General features: G+C 35.7%; 2 protein-coding genes across 2 annotated transcripts in view; one reads left to right on the top strand and one right to left on the bottom strand.

Moving 5' to 3' along the window:
- Positions 1-24281, top strand: part of LOC122450481 (fatty acid desaturase 2-like protein FADS2B) — a 914319-nt gene that overhangs the window by 499982 nt on the left and 390056 nt on the right. The gene's annotated exons all lie outside the window — the stretch shown is intronic.
- LOC122449977 (olfactory receptor 1038-like) lies at positions 3783-4739 on the bottom strand. Its single transcript, XM_043482115.1, has one exon. It carries the CDS (start codon positions 4737-4739, stop codon positions 3783-3785), a length of 957 nt encoding a protein of 318 aa, XP_043338050.1.

Raw genomic sequence — 24281 nt, 5'->3', positions numbered from 1 at the left:
TTCAATTTATGTTGATTGGTGTCCACTTAATCTACCTTCATTCTTATTATAAGTAGAATACATTTTTTGTCCTTGTTGACTCTTGCTAATAATACCAGCATAAAAGCAAATCAGAAACAGAAGTAATTTCTCATGAATGAGTTTATTCTTGTTTAAGGGCTAATCCAATTAAAAGGGGTGCACAATTGAACATGTGTAGAAAGACTCTGAGAAGTAGCATTTACTTGTGGTAATATCACTGGAAAGATGGATTCATTTTAGCACAGAAAGTATTGTTACTCAGGCTAATTTACTAATTGCCCACAAGCCACATTCCCTCAGATTGGTTCTGAGAAAAGGCAAATGGTGGGAGGAGAGTTCTTTTTCATAACTTTAGGTTCTGAGCAGGAAGAAAGAGTACTGTTTGATTAGTATTGGAAACTACATTAACAAAGTTTTTTTGTTTGTTTGTTTGTTTTTTTTTATGTTTGCAAATCACCCAAGTTTGCTTCTAATAAGTTGGTGTCAAGTATGAAATGATAGGCTGCTCAAGAAACAATCGTATTGACAGAGATCATTATAACTTGACCCTTTAAGATCACATTTTCTGTGATCCTTATGGCAGACATATTCCTCAGTGTCCACGACTTTATATTCTATTTTATAAGTGAAACATTTGCCATCCAGCTGTTAACCACCGTTCCCTTTGTCCCTTGTCAGTGAGATACATAATGTTGTCCAGTCTTGGCAACAAGCCATCCGTAGAAAGTGATGCCTAAAACCTAAAGCCATCAGTAGAAAGTGATGCCTAAAACCTAAAAGCCATTAGATATGGACTTTTTTCTCTTCCTTCCCACTTGAAAATGTTGCCACTGAAATGATCACTTTTTTAGACAAAGATGGAAACCACCTATTGAGGGTCTAATTGCCTTTCCCAAACCCCTTAACTCATACTGCTGCCTGAGAAAGGAATAAATTATTAAGTCACTGCATCTTGGGAGTTCACTTAGCTATAGTGCTATATTTGTTCTTATAATACTTTCCATAAACACATCCTTGGCACTTCACCTCTGCATCTTACTACTCACTAGGATGACTTTTACCTGAGAATGATCAAGTCTCTTCAGAAACTATTCTGGTATTGAGAGAAGGGCATCTTGTCTTCTGTCTTAACCAGAAGGAGAAAAACTCAAACTTCTGATCTATCTCAGATATTAGGTTATACATCCCTTTGTCCTAACTACTTGATGAATCCTTGGGCTTGTTACGACCTTTAAGACTCCAGTTTTCACATTAACTGGTTTTGGATCCTTTTTGACCCATCATCTAGGCCATTTAACTAGCCATTTTAGGTAGTTACAGGTCTCTTTCTTAAGGTTAGGAAACCTCAGCTATTTTTTTTTTTCCTGCACTGTACTTACAGGTATAGATAAGATGTGTTTTCACCAGACATTTGAGCCAGCACATCTTTAACTGTTCTTACTTATTAGTGGGGCTTCCCCAATGGCTCATCAGCAAAGAATCATTGGCAATGCAAGAGTCATGGTTTCAATCCCTAGGGGAACATCCCCTGGAGAAGGAAATGGCAACCCACTCCAGTATTCTTGCCTGGAAAATCCCATGGACAGAGGTGCCTGGTGGGTTACAGTCCATAGGGTCACACAAAGTCGAACACACTTACATGCACTTATTATGAGTGAAATTGTTCCCCCAAAAGATGTGTTAAGTTCCTAACCTGAAGAATCTCAGAATTTAGTTATAGGGTCATTGAGTTATAGGGTCGTTGAAGATGCAATTGTTAATATGAAGTCATACTGAAGTAAGGTGGACCGTTAATCCAGTGTGGGTGACGTCCTTACAAGATTGAAGAAATGTGGACACAGATGTAGAGGAAGAAGACCGTGTGAAGACAGCAGAGACTGGAGTGATGTTTACAAGCCAAGGAATGCCTGGGAACACCAGCGACTGGGACAAACAAGGACGGAACCTCCCCTAGAGCTTCACAGAGAGCATGGCTCCGCCAGTACCCTGACTTAGACTTGTAGGCTCCAGAAATGCGAGAATATAATGTTTGTCGTTCTAAGTCAACGAGTGTGTGGTATTTATTAACGCAGACTGATGAAACTAATATGTCTCTTCACTGTATTGTCTCAGTGTTAGAACTTTGGTTTTACTTTAATCTTTTTTAGCCTCCCAGGCTATCATCCTTTCTGCTCTGGAAGCTCTGCAAATGTATCTGAACTGTCTTTGGTAAACATGTGGTTTTGCAGCAACCTCCCCTGAATCCAGTGTGCTACCCAAAAGGGGCACCAGATTCCTTTTGAAAGATTCACTAACCTTTAAACCCTTCTCACACTGCCAATCTCAGGTTCAGCCCTTACTGCAGTTTGCTACATAAACTCACTGCTGTGCTTTTAACTATTTAAATTATACCTTGGGAATTATTTAAAAAGTTAGCCATGACAAAGATGTTCTCTTTTCTTGAGTTTTATCTTTGGCAATTGACAGTCATGATTTCCAAGATTGATTTTTCTGCAACTGTGCTCCCTGACTCCAAAAGAAGTTGAATTAAGAACTTGAAAATCAGGATTGTAACTCATTGCTTCTCTTCAGAATTTGTACAATGTACAGCCACTTAGAACACCTTGTTGCTGCTTTAGTAATGGCATATATTAAAAGCATATATTAAAATAGAGGCATATTTAAAATAAAGTTTAATATAAATAATTTAACATAGCAATTTTGATGTCTTCACATAAATCTGAAATCTAATTTAACAATGAAATGTATACTAAGATAACTTGTATAAAATAAGCTAAAATGTTTCTGAATAACTTATACAATAATTTTTTTTTTTTTTTTTTGCCAGTATTTTCCAAAATAGCAGACTGTTCAGCATATTCAGGAGTGTTTTTGATTTTGCCCTACAGGAATAGCTCACAATATCATCCACATGATAGAAACCAAACATTTGAATCTGAATTAAAAAAAAAAAAAAATATATATATATATATATATATATACACACATTCCAGTTGATGGTTTAAGTGGGTCTTAGATTGCATCACTTTTCAACCATCCCAGCATAAAACTATATTCCTGACATCTGACAGCAACCACATTTATAACTTGGTTTTAAACTACTGCTTCCTGTCCCCTCTCTCAACCCTTGGTAATTTCTTCAAATCCCTAAAATATAAAAGGATCTTAAGCTTTGCTGAGGGAATATAGGGTTACATCTTCATTTTTGTTTTGATACAGAAAAAGAGAGTATGATTTTCCAGAAGCTGACCCTGATTCCCAGATCTGCATGGCGAAAAATGATATCTTTTTGAACAACATGAGAACCATGGAATTACAGAGAGTGACCAACAGTGAATCTAGTGGGAGTCAGAAGCAGAGAGGAATGATTTTTAGCAGACAGGATACAGTTGAGGAATAGCTACTGCAAGGAATGATGTGGGGATGGACAAGAAATTTACTTTACCACCTCCCTTTTTCTGTCTCCACAATGTATAAAATAGAAACATTTTTGAAAGCAGTGGCTAAATCTTATCAGTTAAATAGAAACTCTCCAGGTCAAAACTGTCAAGTGGCACATATGCAAATAGTAGCAATTTGTTAAAAATGTGCATTATAATCTTTTAAACCTTTCATCTTACTTATAAATTATGTGAAAAATAGAACACATGTGCAAAGTCATTTTGCTCATATAAAATGGTAAAAATAAAATTAACTTATCAAAGATAATAAAAACAACATATCTACATGTGGCATAGTTCCAAGACAGTCAGTGTTGCAAGTTACATTCTAATGTTTATTAGAGACAGGAAATAACATTTTTCAAAGGCTTTCCTCAAGGCATTTTTTACCTCTTGGTTCCTCAGGCTGTAGATCATGGGATTCAACATAGGAATGACTATTGTGTAGAAGACAGAGGCCATTTTGTCTGTGTCAAGGGAATGGTTGGATTTGGGCTGCAGATACATGAAGATCAGAGTCCCATAAAATATAGTGACAGTAGTCAGATGAGAACCACATGTTGAGAATGCTTTGCGCCTCCCTTCTGCAGATTGGATTCTCAGGATGGCAGCCACAATGTATAGGTAAGAAATAAGGACCGTGGTCAAAGAGCTGATCATGTTGAACCCAGCAAAGATAAAAATCAAAATCTCTTTGAGGCTGGTGTCTGAGCAGGCAAGGGCCATCAAAGGGACATCATCACAATAGAAGTGATTAATAGCATTGGGGCCACAGTAGATCAATCGAAAAGTAACAACTGTGTGGAGAAAAGCAACAGAAAAGCTGTATAAGTAAGGGCCTGCTACCAGTTGCACGCACACCTTTTGGGACATGATCACCATGTAGAGAAGAGGATTGCAGATGGCCACATAGCGGTCATAAGCCATTACTCCAAGAAGGAACATCTCCAAAATCAAGAAGTTCAAGAAAAACCCCAGCTGTGCCGCACATGCATAGAAGGATATGGACCTGTGCTTGGTCAGGAGGGTCTCCAGGAACTTTGGGGCTATTGATGAGGAGTAACAAAAGTCTACAAAGGCCAGATTACTGAGAAAAAAGTACATGGGTGTGTGAAGGTGAGGATCCAACCAGATTAAGGAAATCATGCCAATGTTTCCCACCAGAGTTAGAGCATATACCACTAAAATGAGAAGAAAGAGAAGGATCTCAGTCTCTCTCTGGACTGAAAAACCCAAAAGAATGAATTCCATCACCCTGGTAATATTCTCTTCAATCATTTGTTCTAGTCTCTGAACTGCTGAAAAGAGACAAGTTAAAGACAGATAAGTTATCAGGAGTAAGAAATTGTCATCAGATCCGAAAACATGCGTGTTTTAACTTGAAGTAGAATAGCAGAACAAATAAATATATCCCATCTCAAACTCTCCTATTTGACATTTATAATTTTCTGAAGCCAAAAATTGAGGTTTAATAAAAATAATGTTTATAAAGATATATAATATTTTAGGTTTAGATTATTTAAGCTATATTTAATAATAGAACAGAGATATTTTTAAATATCCTCCTCCCATATTTACTTATCAGTGGAGTAAAACTTTAATATGTAACATTTTATTTGTTTTAATAGACATTTATTTTAACAAATGTACATTATGCTAAATATAATACAAAGCTAAACAGGATATTCAATGGATAGAAATATTTCTATTTGTGAATTAGGCAAATTTTGGATTCATATGTAATTTATTCATTTTCAAATACTACTTTCTAAAAGTGAAAAAGCACACTTGTAGTTAGAATACACATATGTAAAAGTAGAATTATTTATAATCATTTATTCAATGAACATGAGTCTGAGCAAACTCCAGGGGATGAAGAAGGACTGGGAAGGCTGGCATGCTGCAGCCTATGGGATCACAAAGAGCCAGACACGACTGAGTGAGTGAACAACAAATAGTTTTACATTTATTGTGATCAACACTTATAATCAGTAATGCTTTCTAAATTATCTGGTAAATTTTCAGTGTAACAATAGCAAATACTCTTACTTTTAAAAGGTAGCCATCTCTTGACAAGAGAAATAACAATTATATGGAAATGGTACTCCTATCATGATGTTCAACTTGCATAATATGGTTTTTGAGAGTTCTATGCCTCTTTCCACTTCTGAGGCTAAGAAAGATAACTAGCTAATTTCAGTTTCAGGAGTAAAGTTTAAAAAAAAAAAGGAAACAAAACCCTCACCATATCAAATTAAAATGAAGTGTGCAAAATAGAAAGAGTAACCCTTTATTTTCCCCTAAATATTTTAGCCAAAGGGAATCTTCACTTTTTGTTGTTGCTGTTTTTTAACAAGTTACTGTGAGTAGTTAGAAAATGTGTCCTTTTAGTTTTTTCTCCTCTTTCTACTGACTCAGCTTAATGTGATGACTTGTAACTACTGTGTTTTCCAGAAAAAAGAAAAAAAAATACACATGCACCTATGTATACATATGTGTGTGTGTGTTAGGTCACTCCAGTTGTGTCCGACTCTATGCGGCACTATGGGTTGCAGTCTGCAAGGGTCCGCTGTTCACAGGAGTTTCCAGGCAAGAATACTTCAGTGGGTTGCTGTGCCCTCCTCCAGGGAATCTTCCTAACCCAGGAATCGAACCTGCATCTCCTTTGGCTTCCACATTGCAGGCAGATTCTTTACCGCTGAGCCACTGGAGAAGCCCACACATACATACATACATACATCTATGGTAAATTATCTGCCTGCAATGCAGGAGACCCAGGTTTGATTTCTGTGTTGGGAAGATCCCCTGGAGGAGAAAATGCCAACCCACTCCAGTATTCTTGCTTGGAGAATCCCATGGACAGAGGAGCCTCACGGGCTAGAGTCCATGGGATTGCAAGAGTCAGACACAGTTTAGTGACTAAATTACCACCACATATATACACATACATATGCGTATATACAAACACACACACACTTACACATAAGACATACATAAAATGTGACGTGAAAACTGTTTTCCCCCATCCATCTGTTTTCCTCTTGCTGGAGGCAAAACCCAGCTTCTGAAAGGTGTGTTTCAACTAACTTACCTTCCTAAGCAGACAGCTTAACAGAGCTACCAGCACTATAGCTCACCATTCTGGCAAAAGAGTGGAAAATATAAAATACTGGTCTGAACATCATTTGCCCGTTTCCATGATGGTAATATAATAACTCTAGTCTCACTTTGGTCTTCCATGATAACTATCACTTTGGATATTTTAGAGGTAATTAGCAGAAATTTTGATACTGAGTTCCTTTTCTTTGAGTATACATTGAAATCAGGCTTATTTTCTTATATTTCTTCTTTGTAATAAAAGGCAAAAATGCAAAACCCACACAGCCTCATCAATTCTGAAAAAGGGAAAGAAAAAAAAAAAAAAAAACCTCCCTATTTTGTGAATTACTTTCAGCCACAAATGTCTCTTTTTTACATTTTTTTTTTTTTTTTTTTTTTTTTTTTTTTTTTTTTTTTTAATTTTTTTATTAGTTGGAGGCTAATTACTTCACAACATTTCAGTGGGTTTTGTCATACATTGATATGAATCAGCCATAGATTTACACGTATTCCCCATCCCGATCCCCCCTCCCACCTCCCTCTCCACCCGATTCCTCTGGGTCTTCCCAGTGCACCAGGCCCGAGCACTTGTCTCATGCATCCCACCTGGGCTGGTGATCTGTTTCACCATAGATAGTATACATGCTGTTCTTTTGAAACATCCCACCCTCACCTTCTCCCACAGAGTTCAAAAGTCTGTTCTGTATTTCTGTGTCTCTTTTTCTGTTTTGCATATAGGGTTATCGTTACCATCTTTCTAAATTCCATATATATGTGTTAGTATGCTGTAATGTTCTTTATCTTTCTGGCTTACTTCACTCTGTATAATGGGCTCCAGTTTCATCCATCTCATTAGGACTGATTCAAATGAATTCTTTTTGACAGCTGAGTAATATTCCATGGTGTATATGTACCACAGCTTCCTTATCCATTCATCTGCTGATGGGCATCTAGGTTGCTTCCATGTCCTGGCTATTATAAACAGTGCTGCAATGAACATTGGGGTGCACGTGTCTCTTCAGATCTGGTTTCCTCAGTGTGTATGCCCAGGAGTGGGATTGCTGGGTCATATGGCAGTTCTATTTCCAGTTTTTTAAGGAATCTCCACACTGTTCTCCATAGTGGCTGTACTAGTTTGCATTCCCACCAACAGTGTAAGAGGGTTCCCTTTTCTCCACACCCTCTCCAGCATTTATTGCTTGTAGTCTTTTGGATAGCAGCCATCCTGACTGGCGTGTAATGGTACCTCATTGTGGTTTTGATTTGCATTTCTCTAATAATGAGTGATGTTGAGCACCTTTTCATGTGTTTGTTAGCCATCTGTATGTCTTCTTTGGAGAAATGTCTGTTTTAGTTCTTTGGCCCATTTTTTGATTGGGTCATTTATTTTTCTGGAATTGAGCTGCAGGAGTTGCTTGTATATTTTTGAGATTAATCCTTTGTCTGTTTCTTCATTTGCTATTATTTTCTCCCAATCTGAGGGCTGTCTTTTCACCTTACTTATAGTTTCCTTTGTAGTGCAAAAGCTTTTAAGTTTCATTAGATCCCATTTGTTCAGTTTTGCTTTTATTTCCAATATTCTGGGAGGTGGGTCATAGAGGATCTTGCTGTGATTTATGTCGGAGAGTGTTTTGCCTATGTTCTCCTCTAGGAGTTTTATAGTTTCCGGTCTTAACATTTTAGATCTTTAATCCATTTTGAGTTTATTTTTGTGTATGGTGTTAGAAAGTGTTCTAGTTTCATTCTTTTACAAGTGGTTGACCAGTTTTCCCAGCACCACTTGTTAAAGAGGTTGTCTTTTTTCCATTCTTTTTTACATTTTTTTTTAAACCATCAAAAGTTTCCCCTAAGAGAAAGGCAACACTCACACATAGAAATGCTCTTCTTCCTTAGGAATTGGCTTCCACAATTTCATCAATAGTGTTTTCTCCTAAAGGAAACCCAAGTCTTGGGCAGAAGTCAAAGAGGATACTTCATTTGGGGTGGGCTAAGAAAGGTATTTCACTATTGTGTATACATGTCAGCTTCATCCAGTTGGAGCAGAGTTAGACAGGGTCATCTACTTTCCTTTAAATGGCGAAAAGTGTAGAGGCTTGGAAAAGGAGGGTTATGAAAATGACCGACAGTGCCTCTTAACCCATCAGGTTGTAGAAGAAATCTTCCCCTGAAAGTTGAAATACCCAGGGTACCTGAATTTGTAGAGTAGGCCTTTATAAAGTACAGTCTCTATTCCTTGGGGAATTAATTCCTAATATTCCCCAGAGATGACTGCACCAGTTTCACTGACCCTCCAGGGTTCAACTGTGATTAAAAAACTTCAATTAGAAAAAAAAAAAAAATAGCCTATAAAGAAAAAGGTAACAATAGGTCTTATTTTAAAATAGAATGATGTCATCATGAAATGACTAATCCTTGATTCAGTTCAGTTCAGCCACTCACTCATGTTCAACTCTTTGCAGCCCCATGGACTGCAGCATGCCAGGCTTCCCTGTCCATCACCAACTGCCAGAGCTTGCTCAAACTCATGTCCATCAAGTCAGTAATGCCATCCAACCATCTGATACTCTGCCGGCCCCTTCTCCTCCCGCCTTCAATTTTTGCCAGCCTCAGGGTCTTTTCTAGTGAGTGAGGTCTTCTTAGCATCAGGTGGCCAACGTATTGGCATTTCAGCTTCAACATCAGTCCTTCCAATGAATATTCAGGATTGATTTACTTTAGGATCCACTTGCTGTCCAAGGAACCCTCAAGAGTCTTCTCCAACACCACAGTTCAAAAGCATCAGTTCTTCAGCACTCAGCTTTCTTTATAGTCCAACTCTCACATCCATACGTGACTACTGGAAAAACCATAGCCTTGACTAGACGGACCTTTGTTGGCAAAGTAGTGTCTCTGCTTTTTAATAGGCTGTCTAGGTTGATGATAGCTTCTCTTCCAAGGAGCAAGAGCCTTTTAATTTCATGGCTGAAATCACCATCTGCAGTGATTTTGGAGACCCCCCAAAAAAGTCTCTCACTGTCTCCATTGTTTCCCCATCTATTTGCATGAAGTGATTGGACCGGATGCCAGCCATCATTTTCACTCTTCTCTTTCACTTTCATCAAGAGGCTGTTTAGCTCTTCTTCACTTTCTGCCTTAAGGGTGGTAAAATCTGCATACCTGAGGTTATTGATATTACTCCCTACAATCTTGATTCCAGCTTGTGTTTCATCCAGCCTGGCATTTCTCATGAAGTACTCTGCATATAAGTTAAATAAGCAGGATGTCATTATGCAGCCTTGAAGTACTCTTTTCCTGATTTGGAACCAGTGTGTTGTTCCATGCCCAGCTCTAACTGATGCTTCTGGACCTGCACACAGATTTCTCAGGATTCAGGTCAGGTAGTCTGGTACTCCCATCTCTTTAAGAATTCTCCACAATTTGTCATGATCCACACAGTCAAAGGCATTGGCTTAGTCAGTAAAGCAGAAGTAGATGTATTTCTGGAACTTTCTTGCTTTTTCTATGATCCAGTGGATGTTGGAAATTTGATCTGTATTTCCTCTGCCTTTTCTAAATCCAGTTTGAACATCTGGAAGTTCACAGTTCACGAACAGTTGAAGCCTGGTTTGGATAATTTTGAGCATTACTTTACTAGCGTGTGAGTTGAGTGCAATTGTGTGGTAGTTTGAGCATTCTTTGATATTGCCTTTCTTAGGGATTGGAATGAAAATTGACCTTCCCGCCCTGTGGCCACTGCTGAGTTTTCCAAATTTGCTGGCATATTGAGTGCAGCACTTTCACAGCATCATCTTTCAGGATTTGATATACCTCAACTGGAATTCCATCACATCCACTAGCTTTGTCAGTAGTAATGCTTCTTAAGGTCCACTTGGCTTCACACTCCAGGATGTCTGGCTCTAGGTGAGTGATCATGCCATCATGATTATCTGGGTCTTGAAGAGCTATTTTGTATGGTTCTTCTGTGTATTCTTGTCACCTCTTCTTAAAATCTTCTTCTTCTGTTAGGTCCATATGTTTTCTGCCCTTTATTGAGTCCATCTTTGCATGAAACGTTCCCTTGGTATCTCTAATTTTCTTGAAGAGATCGCTAGGCTTTCCCATTCTTTTGCTTTCCTGTGTTTATTTGCACATATCACTAAGGAAGTCTTTCTTATCTCTCCTTGCTATTCTTTGGAAATGTGCATTCAAAGTGATATGTCTTTCCTTTTCTCCTTTGCCTTTAGCTTCTCTTCTTTTCTCAGCTATTTGTAAGGTGTCCCCAGATAACCATTTTGCATTTTTGCATTTCCTTTTCTTGAGGATGGTCTTGTTCACTGCCTACTGTACAATGTCATGAACCTCCACCCACAGTTCTTTAGGCACTCTATCAGATATAATCCCATGAAACTATTTGTCACTTCTACTGTATAATTGTAAGGGATTTGATTTAGGTTATACCTGAATGGCCTGGTGGTTTGCCCTACTTCCTTCAATTTAAGTTTGAATTTGGCAATAAGGAGTTTATGATCTAAGCCACAGTCAGCTCCCAGTCTTGTTTTTGCTGACTGTATAGAGTTTCTCCATCTTCGGCTACAAACAATATAATCAATCTGATTTCAGCATTGACCATCTGGTGATATCCAAGTGTAGAGTCTTCTCTTGTGTGGTTGGAAGAGGATGTTTGCTATGACCAGTGCATTCTCTTGGCAATACTGTTAGCCTTTGCCCTGCTTCATTTTGTACTCCAAGGCCAAATTTGCCTGTTACTCCAGGTATATCTTAACTTCCTACTTTTACATTCCAGCCCCCTATAATGAAAAGGACCTCTTTTTTGGGTGTTAGTTCTAGAAGGTCTTGTCAGTCTTCATAAAACCGTTCAACTTCAGCTTCTTCAGCATTACTGGTCGAGGCATAGACTTAGTTTTCTTTGATTGTGATATTGAATGGTTTTCCTTGGAAACAAATAGAGATCATTCTGTTATTTTTTGAGAGTGCATCAAATACTCTGGTGGAGTATGGTAGCTACTCTATTTCATCTAAGGGATTCTTGCCCACAGTAGTAGATATAATGTCATCTGAATTAAATTCACCCATTCCAGTCCATTTTAATTTACTGATTCCTAAAATGTCAATGTTCACTCTTGCCATCTCCTGTTTGACTGCTTCCAATTTACCTTGATTCATGGACCTAACATTCCAGGTTCCTATGCAATATTGCTCTTTACAGAGCAACTGGTGATTCCATCACCAGTCACATCCACAACTGAGTGTTGTTTTTGCTTTGGCTCCATCTCTTCATTCTTTCTGGAGATATTTCGCCACCAATCTCCAGTAGCATATTGAGCACCTACCAACCTGGGGAGTTCATCTTGCAGTGTCCTATTTGTTTGCCCCTTCATACAGTTTATGGGGTTCTCAAGGCAAGAATGCTCAAGTGGTTATCCTTGATTGCGCATGTCCAGTTCAGTTGCTTCAAACAAAACACACACACACACACACACACACACACACACACACACACCAAGTGGTAAACTATTTAAATATCCCAACTATTTCTGATGCATCGTCATCATTTGTTTACATCTGTTTCTTCCATTCCCTGTGATCGTCCTAGTTGAAGGGATTCTGATTCAAACTATCTGCTTTACATCTACTAACTGGGTTTTTCACCTAGATGTTATAAATCCTAAGCTGTTTTCTTTATTCTTTGCTATGTGTAGACCTAAGAACAATAAATACCCTTTGTCTACATCATATGTCATTAACATTCAACTTTTAAAATTACACAGCATTAATTTGTTTTGTGACTTGAGGCAAGAATCTAAGCTATTGTTTTTCCACACAGCAAATTAATTTCCCTAAAATTATTAATTAAATAATCCATCTCTTTCTTACCAATTTATAATTAACAAGACTTTAAAAATATCACCTCATTTACTAAAATAACTCAATAAAATTCATGAGCTCAGAGTTTTAGAAAACTTGATAGGTATAGGGCATTTTTATATATGCATTACTTTATGAAAAGAAAATGTCCTTTTCAGAACATAAATAAAGTACATTTGACACCTGAACAACATGGGTTTGAACTGCATGGACCCACTCATATGCCATTTTCTTTTCAATAAGTACTACTACAGTCCAACTCTATCCAAAGTTGTTTGACTCTTCAGATGAAGAACTGCATACCTCCTGCAAAGTTAAGGCAAATTCTCCAACCAGTAGGGTTCATGTCCCTAATCCTACATTGCTCATGGGTCAAATGTATATGTACGCATCATAATATTTGATATACAGAAAAACATGAAAAATAAACTATATAAATCATCCACTACATGTAACTACTCTTTAAGTTTGAATACAACTTATTTTTCCTTCATGATTTATGTACTTTATTAAAATATGCTCATAGAGTATATGATGATTTACTACTTTTAATGCCCCCCCCCTTTTTTTTGTGCAGCGAGTCAGTCGTTCATCAATACCCGGGGGGGAATGGTTGCAGGACACCTCTCCTCTCTCCCCACCAAATGCAGGGGTGATCAAGTCCCTCATACAAAACGGCATAGCACAGCACAGTTGTCCCTCCAATTCAGAAGTTCTGCATCAGTGGATTCATCATGTTTCCAGGATGAATTGCCAGATTCAGGATCCACAAATATAAAAGTCTGACGATATATCAGGATTCTGGGCTTCCCTGGTGGCTCAGATGGTAAAGAATCTGCCTGTAGTGCAGAAGACCTGAGTTCAATCCCCGGGTCGGGAAGATCCCATGGAGAAGAGAATAGCACCCGATTCCAGTATTCTTGCTCGGAGAATCCCATGGGCAGAGTAACCTGACAGACTATAGTTCATAGGGTTGCAAAGTGTTGGACACCAGTGACTAACACTACTATTACTACAATAGCAGGATTTTATATACCATGTAAGAGTCTTTCCAAAATATGTTTCTAGTAGACTGTAATATATCCAATTTTAATATTTTGTTATTTTTTTCTAATTAGTAAAATGCTTCCCTGGTGGCTCAGTAGTAAAGAATCCACCTGCCAATACAGGAGACACGAATTCTATCCCTGGGATAGATCCCACGGAGAAGGAAATGGCAGGAAGATCCACTGGAGAAGGCAATGGCAACCCACTCCAGTATTCTTGCCTGGAAAATTCCATGGACAGACGTTGCTAGCTGATTACAGTCCATGGACATGACTTGTGACCAAAAGAGTCGGACATGACATAGTGACTAAACAACAACAAACTAGAAAATAATAGTTCTATAATAAATTCTCTTTGAGTATAACAAATTTGAGTCTAACAAATAAATAATATATAACAATAATAAAAATAAAATAATAATACATATTAATTTATTATATATTAATATACAATATATTATATTATTATATATTTAATTATTATATAATTGTTGTATGCATATTATTATATATTTAATTATAAATATAAACCATTATATTTACATTATATTATAATATTTTATAATTATATTATATATTACAAATATATAGTATAATATAATATATTTTATAATATAATTATGATATTTAATATATTGACAGATAATGATATGTTAATGCATCGTTATATGTTACATATTACAATATATATAATGCATTATATTATATAATATATATAGTATAAATATATATATATACTATATAGTATATATAGTATAAATATATACTATAATATATAACATATAATGATACATAATATATCATTACCTGTCAATATATTAAAAATATATATAATATATATACTATATGATATATATAGTAGGGTTTATAAATTTATATAGTATATATATAATATAGAGTCTATATATAGTATATATATAGTATATAGTATATATTATAATACATAACATATAATACTATTATATGTTAATATATTAAATATCATAATTATATTATAAAATATATTTTATATAAAACATTTTATATAAAATATTTTGGAATTTTATATAAAATATTTAATATAAAAATATATATAATATATAAAATATATAAATACATAAATATATAAAAATATTTTATAATATATATCATATATTCTTATATATTATATACATTATAAAATATATAATTATATACTATATATTGTTTATATGTTTATATAATATATATTTATATATTATACAATATAATATATTCATATATTATTACAATGTATGCTTATATATTCATAGCTATAAAATTTCATATATTATTTAAATTTAAATTATAAATATAAAATATAATGTATTACAAATATATTATATTATATATAATATATAATAATATATAATGTAATACATAATATTTAATGATATAATTATGATATAATATATTATATTATATAAATATAAATTGTTGCATTTGAAATATTATTAATATATAATAAGATTATATCACTATATATCATATATTATTATTATTTAATTATGATATATAATTATTATATTATTATAATATAGTTAATTACAATATAATATATAACAGTATATAATATATTATAATATATAATATAAAAAATATATAGTATAATATATTGTATAATTATATCTATATACAATTATAACTATATATACTTGTATATAATTATATTTATAATTAATTTATATTCATAAAAATATCAATATTCATATATTCATTTATAAGTTTATAATAAATATTTATAAATAGCATATAAATAATATGTTAAATATTTATTTAATAATAAATATTTATTAATATTACATTACATATTTATAATATATACTTATAATATATAATATAGATTTATAAATTTATTAATTTATTATAATAATTATATTATTATTAATGATAACAGAAATAATAACACATAATATAATAAATTCTCTGAGTATACAAATTTGAATATAAGAAATTACTTAAGATTAGTTTAGAATGATCAAATTTTTTAAGATTAAACTGAAAAATATAAATGTTGAGTAAGACGGTAAGTCTACGTTAAAACTTTTTGCTGTTGTTGTTCAGTCACTAAGTTGTGTTCAACTTTTTGACCCCGTGGACAGTAGCATGCCAGTCTTCCCTGTCCTCTGCTATCTCCAAGAATTTGCTCAAACTCATCAGTGATGCCATCCAGCCATCTCATCTTCTGTCGCCTCCTCCTCCTGCCCTCAAACTTTATCAGCATCATGGTCTCTTCCAATGAATTGGCTCTTCACATCAGGTGGCCAAAGTACTGGAACTTCAGATTCAGCATCAGTTCTTCCAATGAATATTAAGGGTTAATTTCCTTTAGGATTAACTGGTTTGATCTCCTTGCAGTTCAAAGACTCTCAAGAATCTTCCCCAGCATTACAATTTGAAAGAACAAATTATTTGGCCATCAGTTTTCTTTATAGTCCAAACCCCTCGTCTTTACATGACTACTGGAAAAAAGAATTAGCCTTGTACTTACTTTACTACAAAATTATCTTTTTTGCATCATTGTCCTTTGCAAAGTTGTTTGTGTTTGTATGCTGCCTCTGTGCTAGTCCTCCCACCTCTCATGAAATCAATCCAATCAGCCTTTTATTCCCATTATTCTATATAAAGTCTACTTAACAAGATATGAAGAACTGACTCATTGGAAAAGACCCTGATGTTGGGAAAAATTGAGAGCAGGAAGAGAAAGGGGTGACAGAGGATGAGATGGTTGGATGGCATTACTGACTCAGTGGACATGAGTTTGAGCAAATGCCTAGAGATGGTGAAAGAGAGGGAAGCCTGGCATGCTGCAGTCCATGTGTCTGGAAAAGAGTCGGACACGCTTAGGGGCTGATCGACAACTCCTTCTCCTCCTGTTTCCACAGACCCTTCTCTATGTCTGAGTCTCTGTTCCTGCCCTGCAGACAGGTTCCTCAGCACCAGTTTTCTAGATTCCATATGTATGCAGTAATATATGATATTTATTTTTCTTTTTCTGACTTACTTCACTCTGTATCGCAGGCTCTAAGTTCATCGACATCACTTCAAAACTTTTACAGGGGTCCACAGAACTGGGAATAATTAGGCTGTTTATGGCTTTCTGACTACATTTATCTTAATTCTTCCCCCTCCCCCCATTCCATTCTTTCTATCTATCTATATATATATATATATTTTGGGGGGCATGCCAGCCTGTGTGTGTGTGTGTGTTCTAGGCTCCTCTGTCCATTGGATAATCCAGGCTAGGATACTGGAGTGGGTGGTCATGCCCTCCCTCAGGGGGATCTTCCCAACCCAGGGATCAAACCCACATCTCTTATATCTCCTGCACTGGCAGACTTACTCTTTACCATCGACTCACCTGGGAGACCCCATGGTTGCATTTGTTCCCTCTGCCTAGGATACCTTTCTTTGACACCTCAATCTTTCACCCCCTGGACACGTTCACAGTGTGAAATGTGAGAACACTAAAGTTAGATTCTCTAGGCCCAAATTCTGGCTTTGTTGGTGTGCCATGACAATACTTATTCACATAACACCCTGTGTTTTGTTTTCAACATCTTTGAAACAAAAATAAAGTAACTGCTTCTGGTGTGGCTTTGAGGATTAAATTTGTGTGTAAATTATGTAAATATAAAGGATATAAATTGTGTAAAAGATCTAGAATCATGTCTATATTATCATAAATGTCACATCAGCATTAATTACTAGTACACTACTTCTCTTCTTTAACTTACATTTTTTCCCAATATCATTTATCATTATACCAAACTTTTAGTTGGTTTCTTCGTCCTCTCTGTTATTTATCATGTGGGAAGAAGTTTTGGTCTCTTATCAGTCTCTTTGTATGTATTTGTTGACACAGACTGGAGGCTCAATAAAGATTCCCAACAGAACTAAGAGTTTACATTTTTTCTGCGCTTGTATTAATAACTATATATATAGTTTTCACTTGACAAGCTCATTCTTTAGAAATGATATTTTTTCTTTGATACCTATTGCTTTTATGCCATTGCTGTGGTTTAGTTGCTTTGTCATTTCCAACTCTTTTGCAACCCCAAGGACTGTAACCCACTAGGCTCCTGTGTTCATGAGATTTTCCAGATAAGAATCTGGAGTGGGTTGCCATTTCCTTCCCCAGAAGGTTTTCCTGACCCGGGGATTGAACTCATGTCTCCTTTATTGGCAGGCAGATTCTTCATCACTGAGCCACCAGGAAAGCATTAAATCTTTAGTAAACTGTATATTAATCATTAGTAAAATTTAAATTTTACTAATAATTAAACAAACATAAAAGAGGAAACATACTTTGAAAATAATGAGATTGGTATTATTGGGACTCAAACTGCCAAAACTTTTTCAGAAATTCATTTATTGCTCAACAATAATTTATTAAGTCCCCAGTTGTGTCAGGAACTACAGATAAAGTGGCTAAAAAATGACTCCATTTAGTTATGTTTTCTTTTTTGTTGTTGTTTTTTTTAATTCCTAAATCAAGTTACATAAGGCTTTTTATTTTTTTTACCCAGTTTTTGGTACTTAATTTCTAGTATACCTAGTTTCAATCTTTCTTATTTAACTACGAAGGAGGATACGGCTATTCATGAATAATTCTCTACATATACCTTCATTTGTATTCTTTTAGCTTTTATTTGGGCTTCCCTGGTAGCTCAGATGGTAAAGAATCTGCCTGCAATGTAGGGGACCCTGGTATTAAACATACACACATACACAATTATTTATCTGATACTTTTAAGCTGCAAATTTGACTTATTCCTTGAAGCAAGTTTTTTACTTGTTTTCACAGAGTAAGTTGGTTTGACAGCTTCCCAAGTAATGATAAAGAATCTGCCTGCCAGTGCCAGAGACACAAGATGCAGGTTCAATCCCTGAGCTGGGAAGATTCCCTGGATTAGGAAATGATAACCTGCTCCGGTATTCTTACTTGGAAAGGTCCATGGACAGAGGAGCTTGGCAGGTTACAATTCATGCAGTAACGAAGAGCTGGGCATGGCTGGATGCTGGGCACTGGCGCTGACTGGACTTCATTAGACACCTTCATATCTTGTTTTCATCGTGATAAGATCTTTGTGCCCTGTCTAATTTCTAGAAAATGATCAAACCATAAATATGAGCATTTTAATCATATATTGGTTCATAATTTCTATTCTAGAGTTATGAAGAAACCAAAACTTTGTCTAATTATTGCAGCTCGCACACTATCACCTAATCCAAACTATGCACACATAGTATATGGCATCTCACATTGGTAGTGCATATATTTTACATTTGCTATTTCAATCCTATCCCCATCTGAGTTAGCTTTTACCTAGCTGACTCTTCAGGATTTTTTTTTTTTAATTCAGGGAAGTATTAAACCCACTGGTATCCTTTAATGCATTCTAGCAGGACCTTCCCTTATATGTTAAAAATCTGAATTATGAAAAAAAAATTGTAGCAGCATTGAATTTGAAAAAAAAATAATCAGTGATTCTATTACCAAATTATTTGGCATTAGTGAATATGAAGTATCTTTCCACAAAATTTACAAGTTCCCAAGTGCCTATTGCTTACCCATAATATATGAGAGAAATTAGGTTAATATTTCCATTTCTAGTCAGGTTGCAAAAATTGAGAATATGTGGGAAAACTGAGAAAAATATGTATTTTTTTGTAGCTACCATTCTTTACTTGTCATTTTAATTGAATAATTACTGATCATTAAGTAAAGAGAAACTGAAGTCAGAGTGTGCTTAAGTGTCAGTGATGAAACTGTCTCTCTGGGTCTTATTACAAAACTCTTCCCTGCAAACAGAATTCCCTACTGTAATTGATAATTTACCTTTTAATCAATTTCAAGGAGACTTATTAAAATGATGTTTCCCAGCTTTTTCTTGGGGATGTATTAACAGAAACCAATTTCAACAAACAAAGTTTCAGCTCAGGATTAATGAATATGGGGTGCAGTTTGAGTGTGTTGAAGTAATCATCTGACTCCTCAGGGATGACTCTGTCCTCAGCCTTGGAGCATCTTCCTTTGGGAGATCAAACTGCAGGCCGCACTGGGAAGCTTAGAGGTTTTGGAGCAGGATGTAGGTTTGACTCAGGCTCATCAATCACCTCCCCACACACACTTGGGAAAGTCACAAACTCTGAGTCCCAATTAAGAAATAAATATACTACTTATAACACCAGGCACTTTTGATGAGTAAACCTTTAATGGACAGTAAATGAATTTGCAAACTGCAAATTGATGCTGCTGTAATAATTGCAAGTAGAATGATAGTAATGATGATAACTGTGACTAAGATTTATTGGGTCCTAATTACGTGCCAAGCAAGGCACTAAAAAGGTCTACACATGTTATATTGTTATTCCTTACAAAACATGACGATGCAGGAAAAATATTCCCATATTTTAGATAAGAGAAGCTCAGATAATTTAAATAATCTGTCTCAAGTCACAGCTGATTAAATCATTAGCTAGTATCAGGAATCAAGGTCAAACTGCAGAATGGCTATATATTTCAAAGTTAATGCAATCTAAAATTCTCAAGGATGTACTATTACTGTGTCCCTTTCAGAATGTCTAACAAAATTCTTGGATACTCGTGTCATCTGCAGTAGTAGGATAACAGATAGATGCTAGATAGACAAATACATACATACATATATACCTATGTATATCATTAAATTGTCTTAAATATCTCAGCCACAGAAATCATTTTTCTTTCTTCAAGTTAGAATCCCACTATAGAACCCCTCATTATACCAACATACACCAGAGAGCAATAAGCTATGAAGGTACATCTCTAAATTCTCTTCTTTTTGAAGTACACACACATCATCTATAATATGTATTTTTTTCATTTTGAATTCCATTTTTTCTATCACGCTCAGAGGTAACAACTGTAAAGGACAGTTTGAAGGTTTATATATATTTATATTTTTTTTCATGTATGAAGATTTGCTGACCTGTATGATAATAGTTTTAATAAAGATCTATCAGAATTTCAAACCACAAGCTGAAACAGCTACTTACAGACTTTCAATGATTTTTATCTTTTTACTAAAAAAAACTAATTATCATATAATCAGGTTTTTTACTGTGGAAATGTTCAAACCTATACAAAATTGCAAGATTAGATACAATAATTTCCTCCATAAAAACTGTCAGCTTTAACATGTCTGTTCATTGTCAGATATGTTCCATCCATACCTCTTGTCGTTCAGTGGCTCAGTTCATCTGTAGGTCCATTCATGTTGCTGCGAATGACATTTCATTTTTTCTTTACGGCTCAGTAGTAGTATTCCATTGCATATATTTTAATTGTAAGGACATATAGGATGGATAAACAACAAGGCCCCACTGTATAGCACAGGGAACTATATTCAATACTCTGTGATAAACCATAACAGAAATGAACGTGAAGAATATATATATATGCATATATATGCAATATACATAATGCATGCCCAGTCACTCAATCATGTCCACCTCATTGCGACCCCATGAACTGTACCCTTCCGAGCATTATATATATATATATATATATACACACACACACACACACACACACACACACACACACACACACACACACACACACACAGATATGAATCACTTTGCTCTGCAGAAGAAATTAGTGTCAGTATCCTTTAATTAAAAAAAAAAAATTTAAAAAAAAGAAAATGTGGCATATACATAGGTAGCAATATCAGCCTTAAAAAGAAATATGTGACAACATAAATGAGCCTGGAGGATATTTTAAGTAAAATAAGCCAGTCAGAGTAGGATAAATTGCTCACTATTCACTTATATAATGTATCTAAAATAGTCCTTCAAAGAAATGGTAGAACAGTGGTTGCCAGGACCTGGGAGGAGGGGTCAGTAAGAGTTGTTTAGGAAAGAAAAGTATCAGTTATAGAAGATGAATAGCTCTAGAGGTCTCCTGTACAACACTTTGTCTATAGTTAATATCTTATTGTGTACTTAAAAATTAAAGTGGGCAGATCTTATGTTAAGTGTCCTTAGTACAAGTAAAAAAAAAAAAGTAGAAAAAGAAAGAAAGAAACAGGGGCTTCCTTGGAGGCCCAGTGGTTAAGTATGTGCCTGCCGATGCAGGGGACACAGGCTCTACCCCTGGTCTGGAAAGATCCCACATGTTGCAGAGAAACGCCTGCGCGCCACAAGCTCCGACTTCCGAAGCCGTGTTCCTAGAGCCCGAGCTCCATAACGAGCCCGGCCGCTGGAGCCGGAAACCCACACACTGCGATGAAGACCGAAAGGAATGAACTAAAAATGACATAAAAAAGAAACAAATCAAGGCAATCATGGTATCATAAATGACAAGAAGTGAGACAATGTACAGCATTTGCAGATTTCAGAGGGATCTAACTAAGACTTGACAAAAGCTTATTGTGTGTATCCATCATATAATAATCACACAAGCTAGAGCGGACGGGTGTCAGCACTGTGGGAAAAACTGGGCGGAAAGGACAACGGTCAGGAGAGACCGGAAGCAGCGGATAACTTTTTCAGGAAGTTGGTCTACTGCTGGGAGTGCCGTTTTCATGCACAAACATATTTTGAAATTGGTTTAAAGTTGATTTTCTACTTTGAAATTTGTGAAAAAAAAAATCTGGATTTCACCATTAATGATAACGTTTACTTTCCTGTGCAGATTCACCAAGATAGAGTCTGACACTGTGTTGAAATGGTTCTGTTTTTCAGGTAGTTTTTTGGAGTAAGTATGTTTATTTTATTTTTTTTAATGTTCTGATTTACTTCCCTTTTTAAAGCAAATATCTTTTGAGTATTCACTATCATAGAGTTTACTGAGTCTTTACATACATTAATACATTCAATATTCATTAAAACATAAAACATGTTTTACTTGAGTTTACAATTGAGGAAGTTGAGACCTAAAAAGAATACGGACATTACCCACATTCCCATAATTTACTCAGAATTTAAATGCTGGTCTTATCCTTTCACAAAACTTGAGTTCTTATTTAAATGAATGAAAGTGTATGGCCTTTTTACATTGCTGTTTTTAATACAGCCTACTTTTGCTTCTGTGGAAATTGTCTAATAAGTAAACTTGAAGTATAGTTCCTTCAGGAATATAGATAATTATATTTTCTTCAAATCCCAAGTATACTTTGTTCAGCTCATCATACTTTGAGAGAAACAGAGAAGGAGATATTACATCTTTCAGATATCTCTAGAGGTTCAAATTTAGACTCAGAGGGATCTAAGAGCTATTAAATCACCCAGACAACTTTGGAATGAGTACATTTGGAGCCAGAATCATGGCTAAGCAGGTGAGTCACAAGAAGTTTGTAGAGTGAATAGTCAACTGTCCACCTGGAACTTAGCTTTCCACTAGAAACCTTTCTGCTTTATGAGCTGCAGTATTAAATGGAATCATAATGCCTCTAACACCTTAACTGCATTTCTTACTTTCATACTCTGTATTTCATTCCTTTCTATAGGATATCTATGTGTACTTCAGATACTTTTAGAAAACTTTTTAGAAGTTTGATCTGAAATTTGGCTCAACTACAGTTTTCATGTTTGACTTCTCTAATCATTAGGTTCATACCAGAGCAAAATGGACTTATCTGCCAGTATTGTGGGTCGCATAGCTTGATGGATTAGGAATATGGGCTCTGCAGTCAAACAAACCCAGTTACACCCACACTGTACCATCTACTCTCTGTGTTGCTGTTGCTCTTTAGTTGCTAAGTCATTTCCAACCCTTTGCAACCCCATGGACTGTAGCCCACCAAGCCCCTCTGTCCATGGGATTTCCCAGGCAAGAATACAGGAGTGGGTTTCTATTTCCTCTTCTAGGGGATCTTCCCAACATAGGGACTGAACCTGCATCTCCTGCACTGGCAGGCATATTCTTTACTGCTGAGCCACCAGGGAAGTCCCTACTCTGTGACCACAGCTCTAAGCCTGGGTTTTCTCCATTGCTACTCAGATATGATGGGATAGAAATTTCATCAGAATATGTTAGCAAGAAACTATGAAAAGTGAAAGTGAAAGTCGCTCAGTTGTGTCCAACTCTTTGGGACCCCATGGACTTTACAGTCCATGGAATTCTCCAGGCCAGAACCCTGGAGTGGGGAGCCTTTCCCTCCTCAAGGGGATCTTCCCAACCCAGGGATTGAACCCAGGTTCCCCGCATTGCAGGCAGGTTCATTACCAGCTGAACCACAAGAATACTGGACTGGGTAGCTTATCCCTCCTCCAGTGGATTATCCCCACCCAGGAATTGAACTGGGTTCTCCTGCATTGCAGGTAGATTCTTTACCAACTGAGCTGTCAGGGAAGCCCACACCACAAGTGAATTCACGTTCTGCACTATGTACAGTATCTGTACGGACAGTCCTCAACTTCAACGGATAAATAATAATAGTATTAATAAATAAAATTTGAAATATGAAGGAATTATACACAGCAATGTCCCAAGGCTCCTTTTTTTGTTAATATTTCATGGTCCCACTATGTGTGAATAAAGACAGGATCAAAAATAAAATCCAAATAGGCTAACATTGGACTCAGACAAACTAGTCTTATTTTTCCAGAGCTGTCCAAAATACAAGTAATTATTCTGAAGTATTCATCAAGAACTACTATATATACTTCCACAAAACTTCGTTTACAACTCAAGGTAAGTACTTTGGATATTGTAAGCCCCTGAAATACACTGACACATGTTTATGGGAAAAGGTGTTTATCTACATATAGTATAGAATAAATTATCTAACAGACTACTTAATTAATGTTATCTCTCAGAAAT

This window comes from Cervus canadensis, chromosome 11, assembly GCF_019320065.1.
Source record: "Cervus canadensis isolate Bull #8, Minnesota chromosome 11, ASM1932006v1, whole genome shotgun sequence".
NCBI lineage: Eukaryota > Metazoa > Chordata > Mammalia > Artiodactyla > Cervidae > Cervus > Cervus canadensis.
The sequence above is the reverse complement of the archived record's forward strand: the minus strand, read 5'-3'. Positions and strand labels throughout refer to the sequence as shown.

Coding starts and splice junctions, on each gene's coding strand:
- LOC122449977 (XM_043482115.1), bottom strand. CDS start 4,739: ATGATTGAAGAGAATATTACCAGGGTGATGGAATTCATTCTTTTGGGT.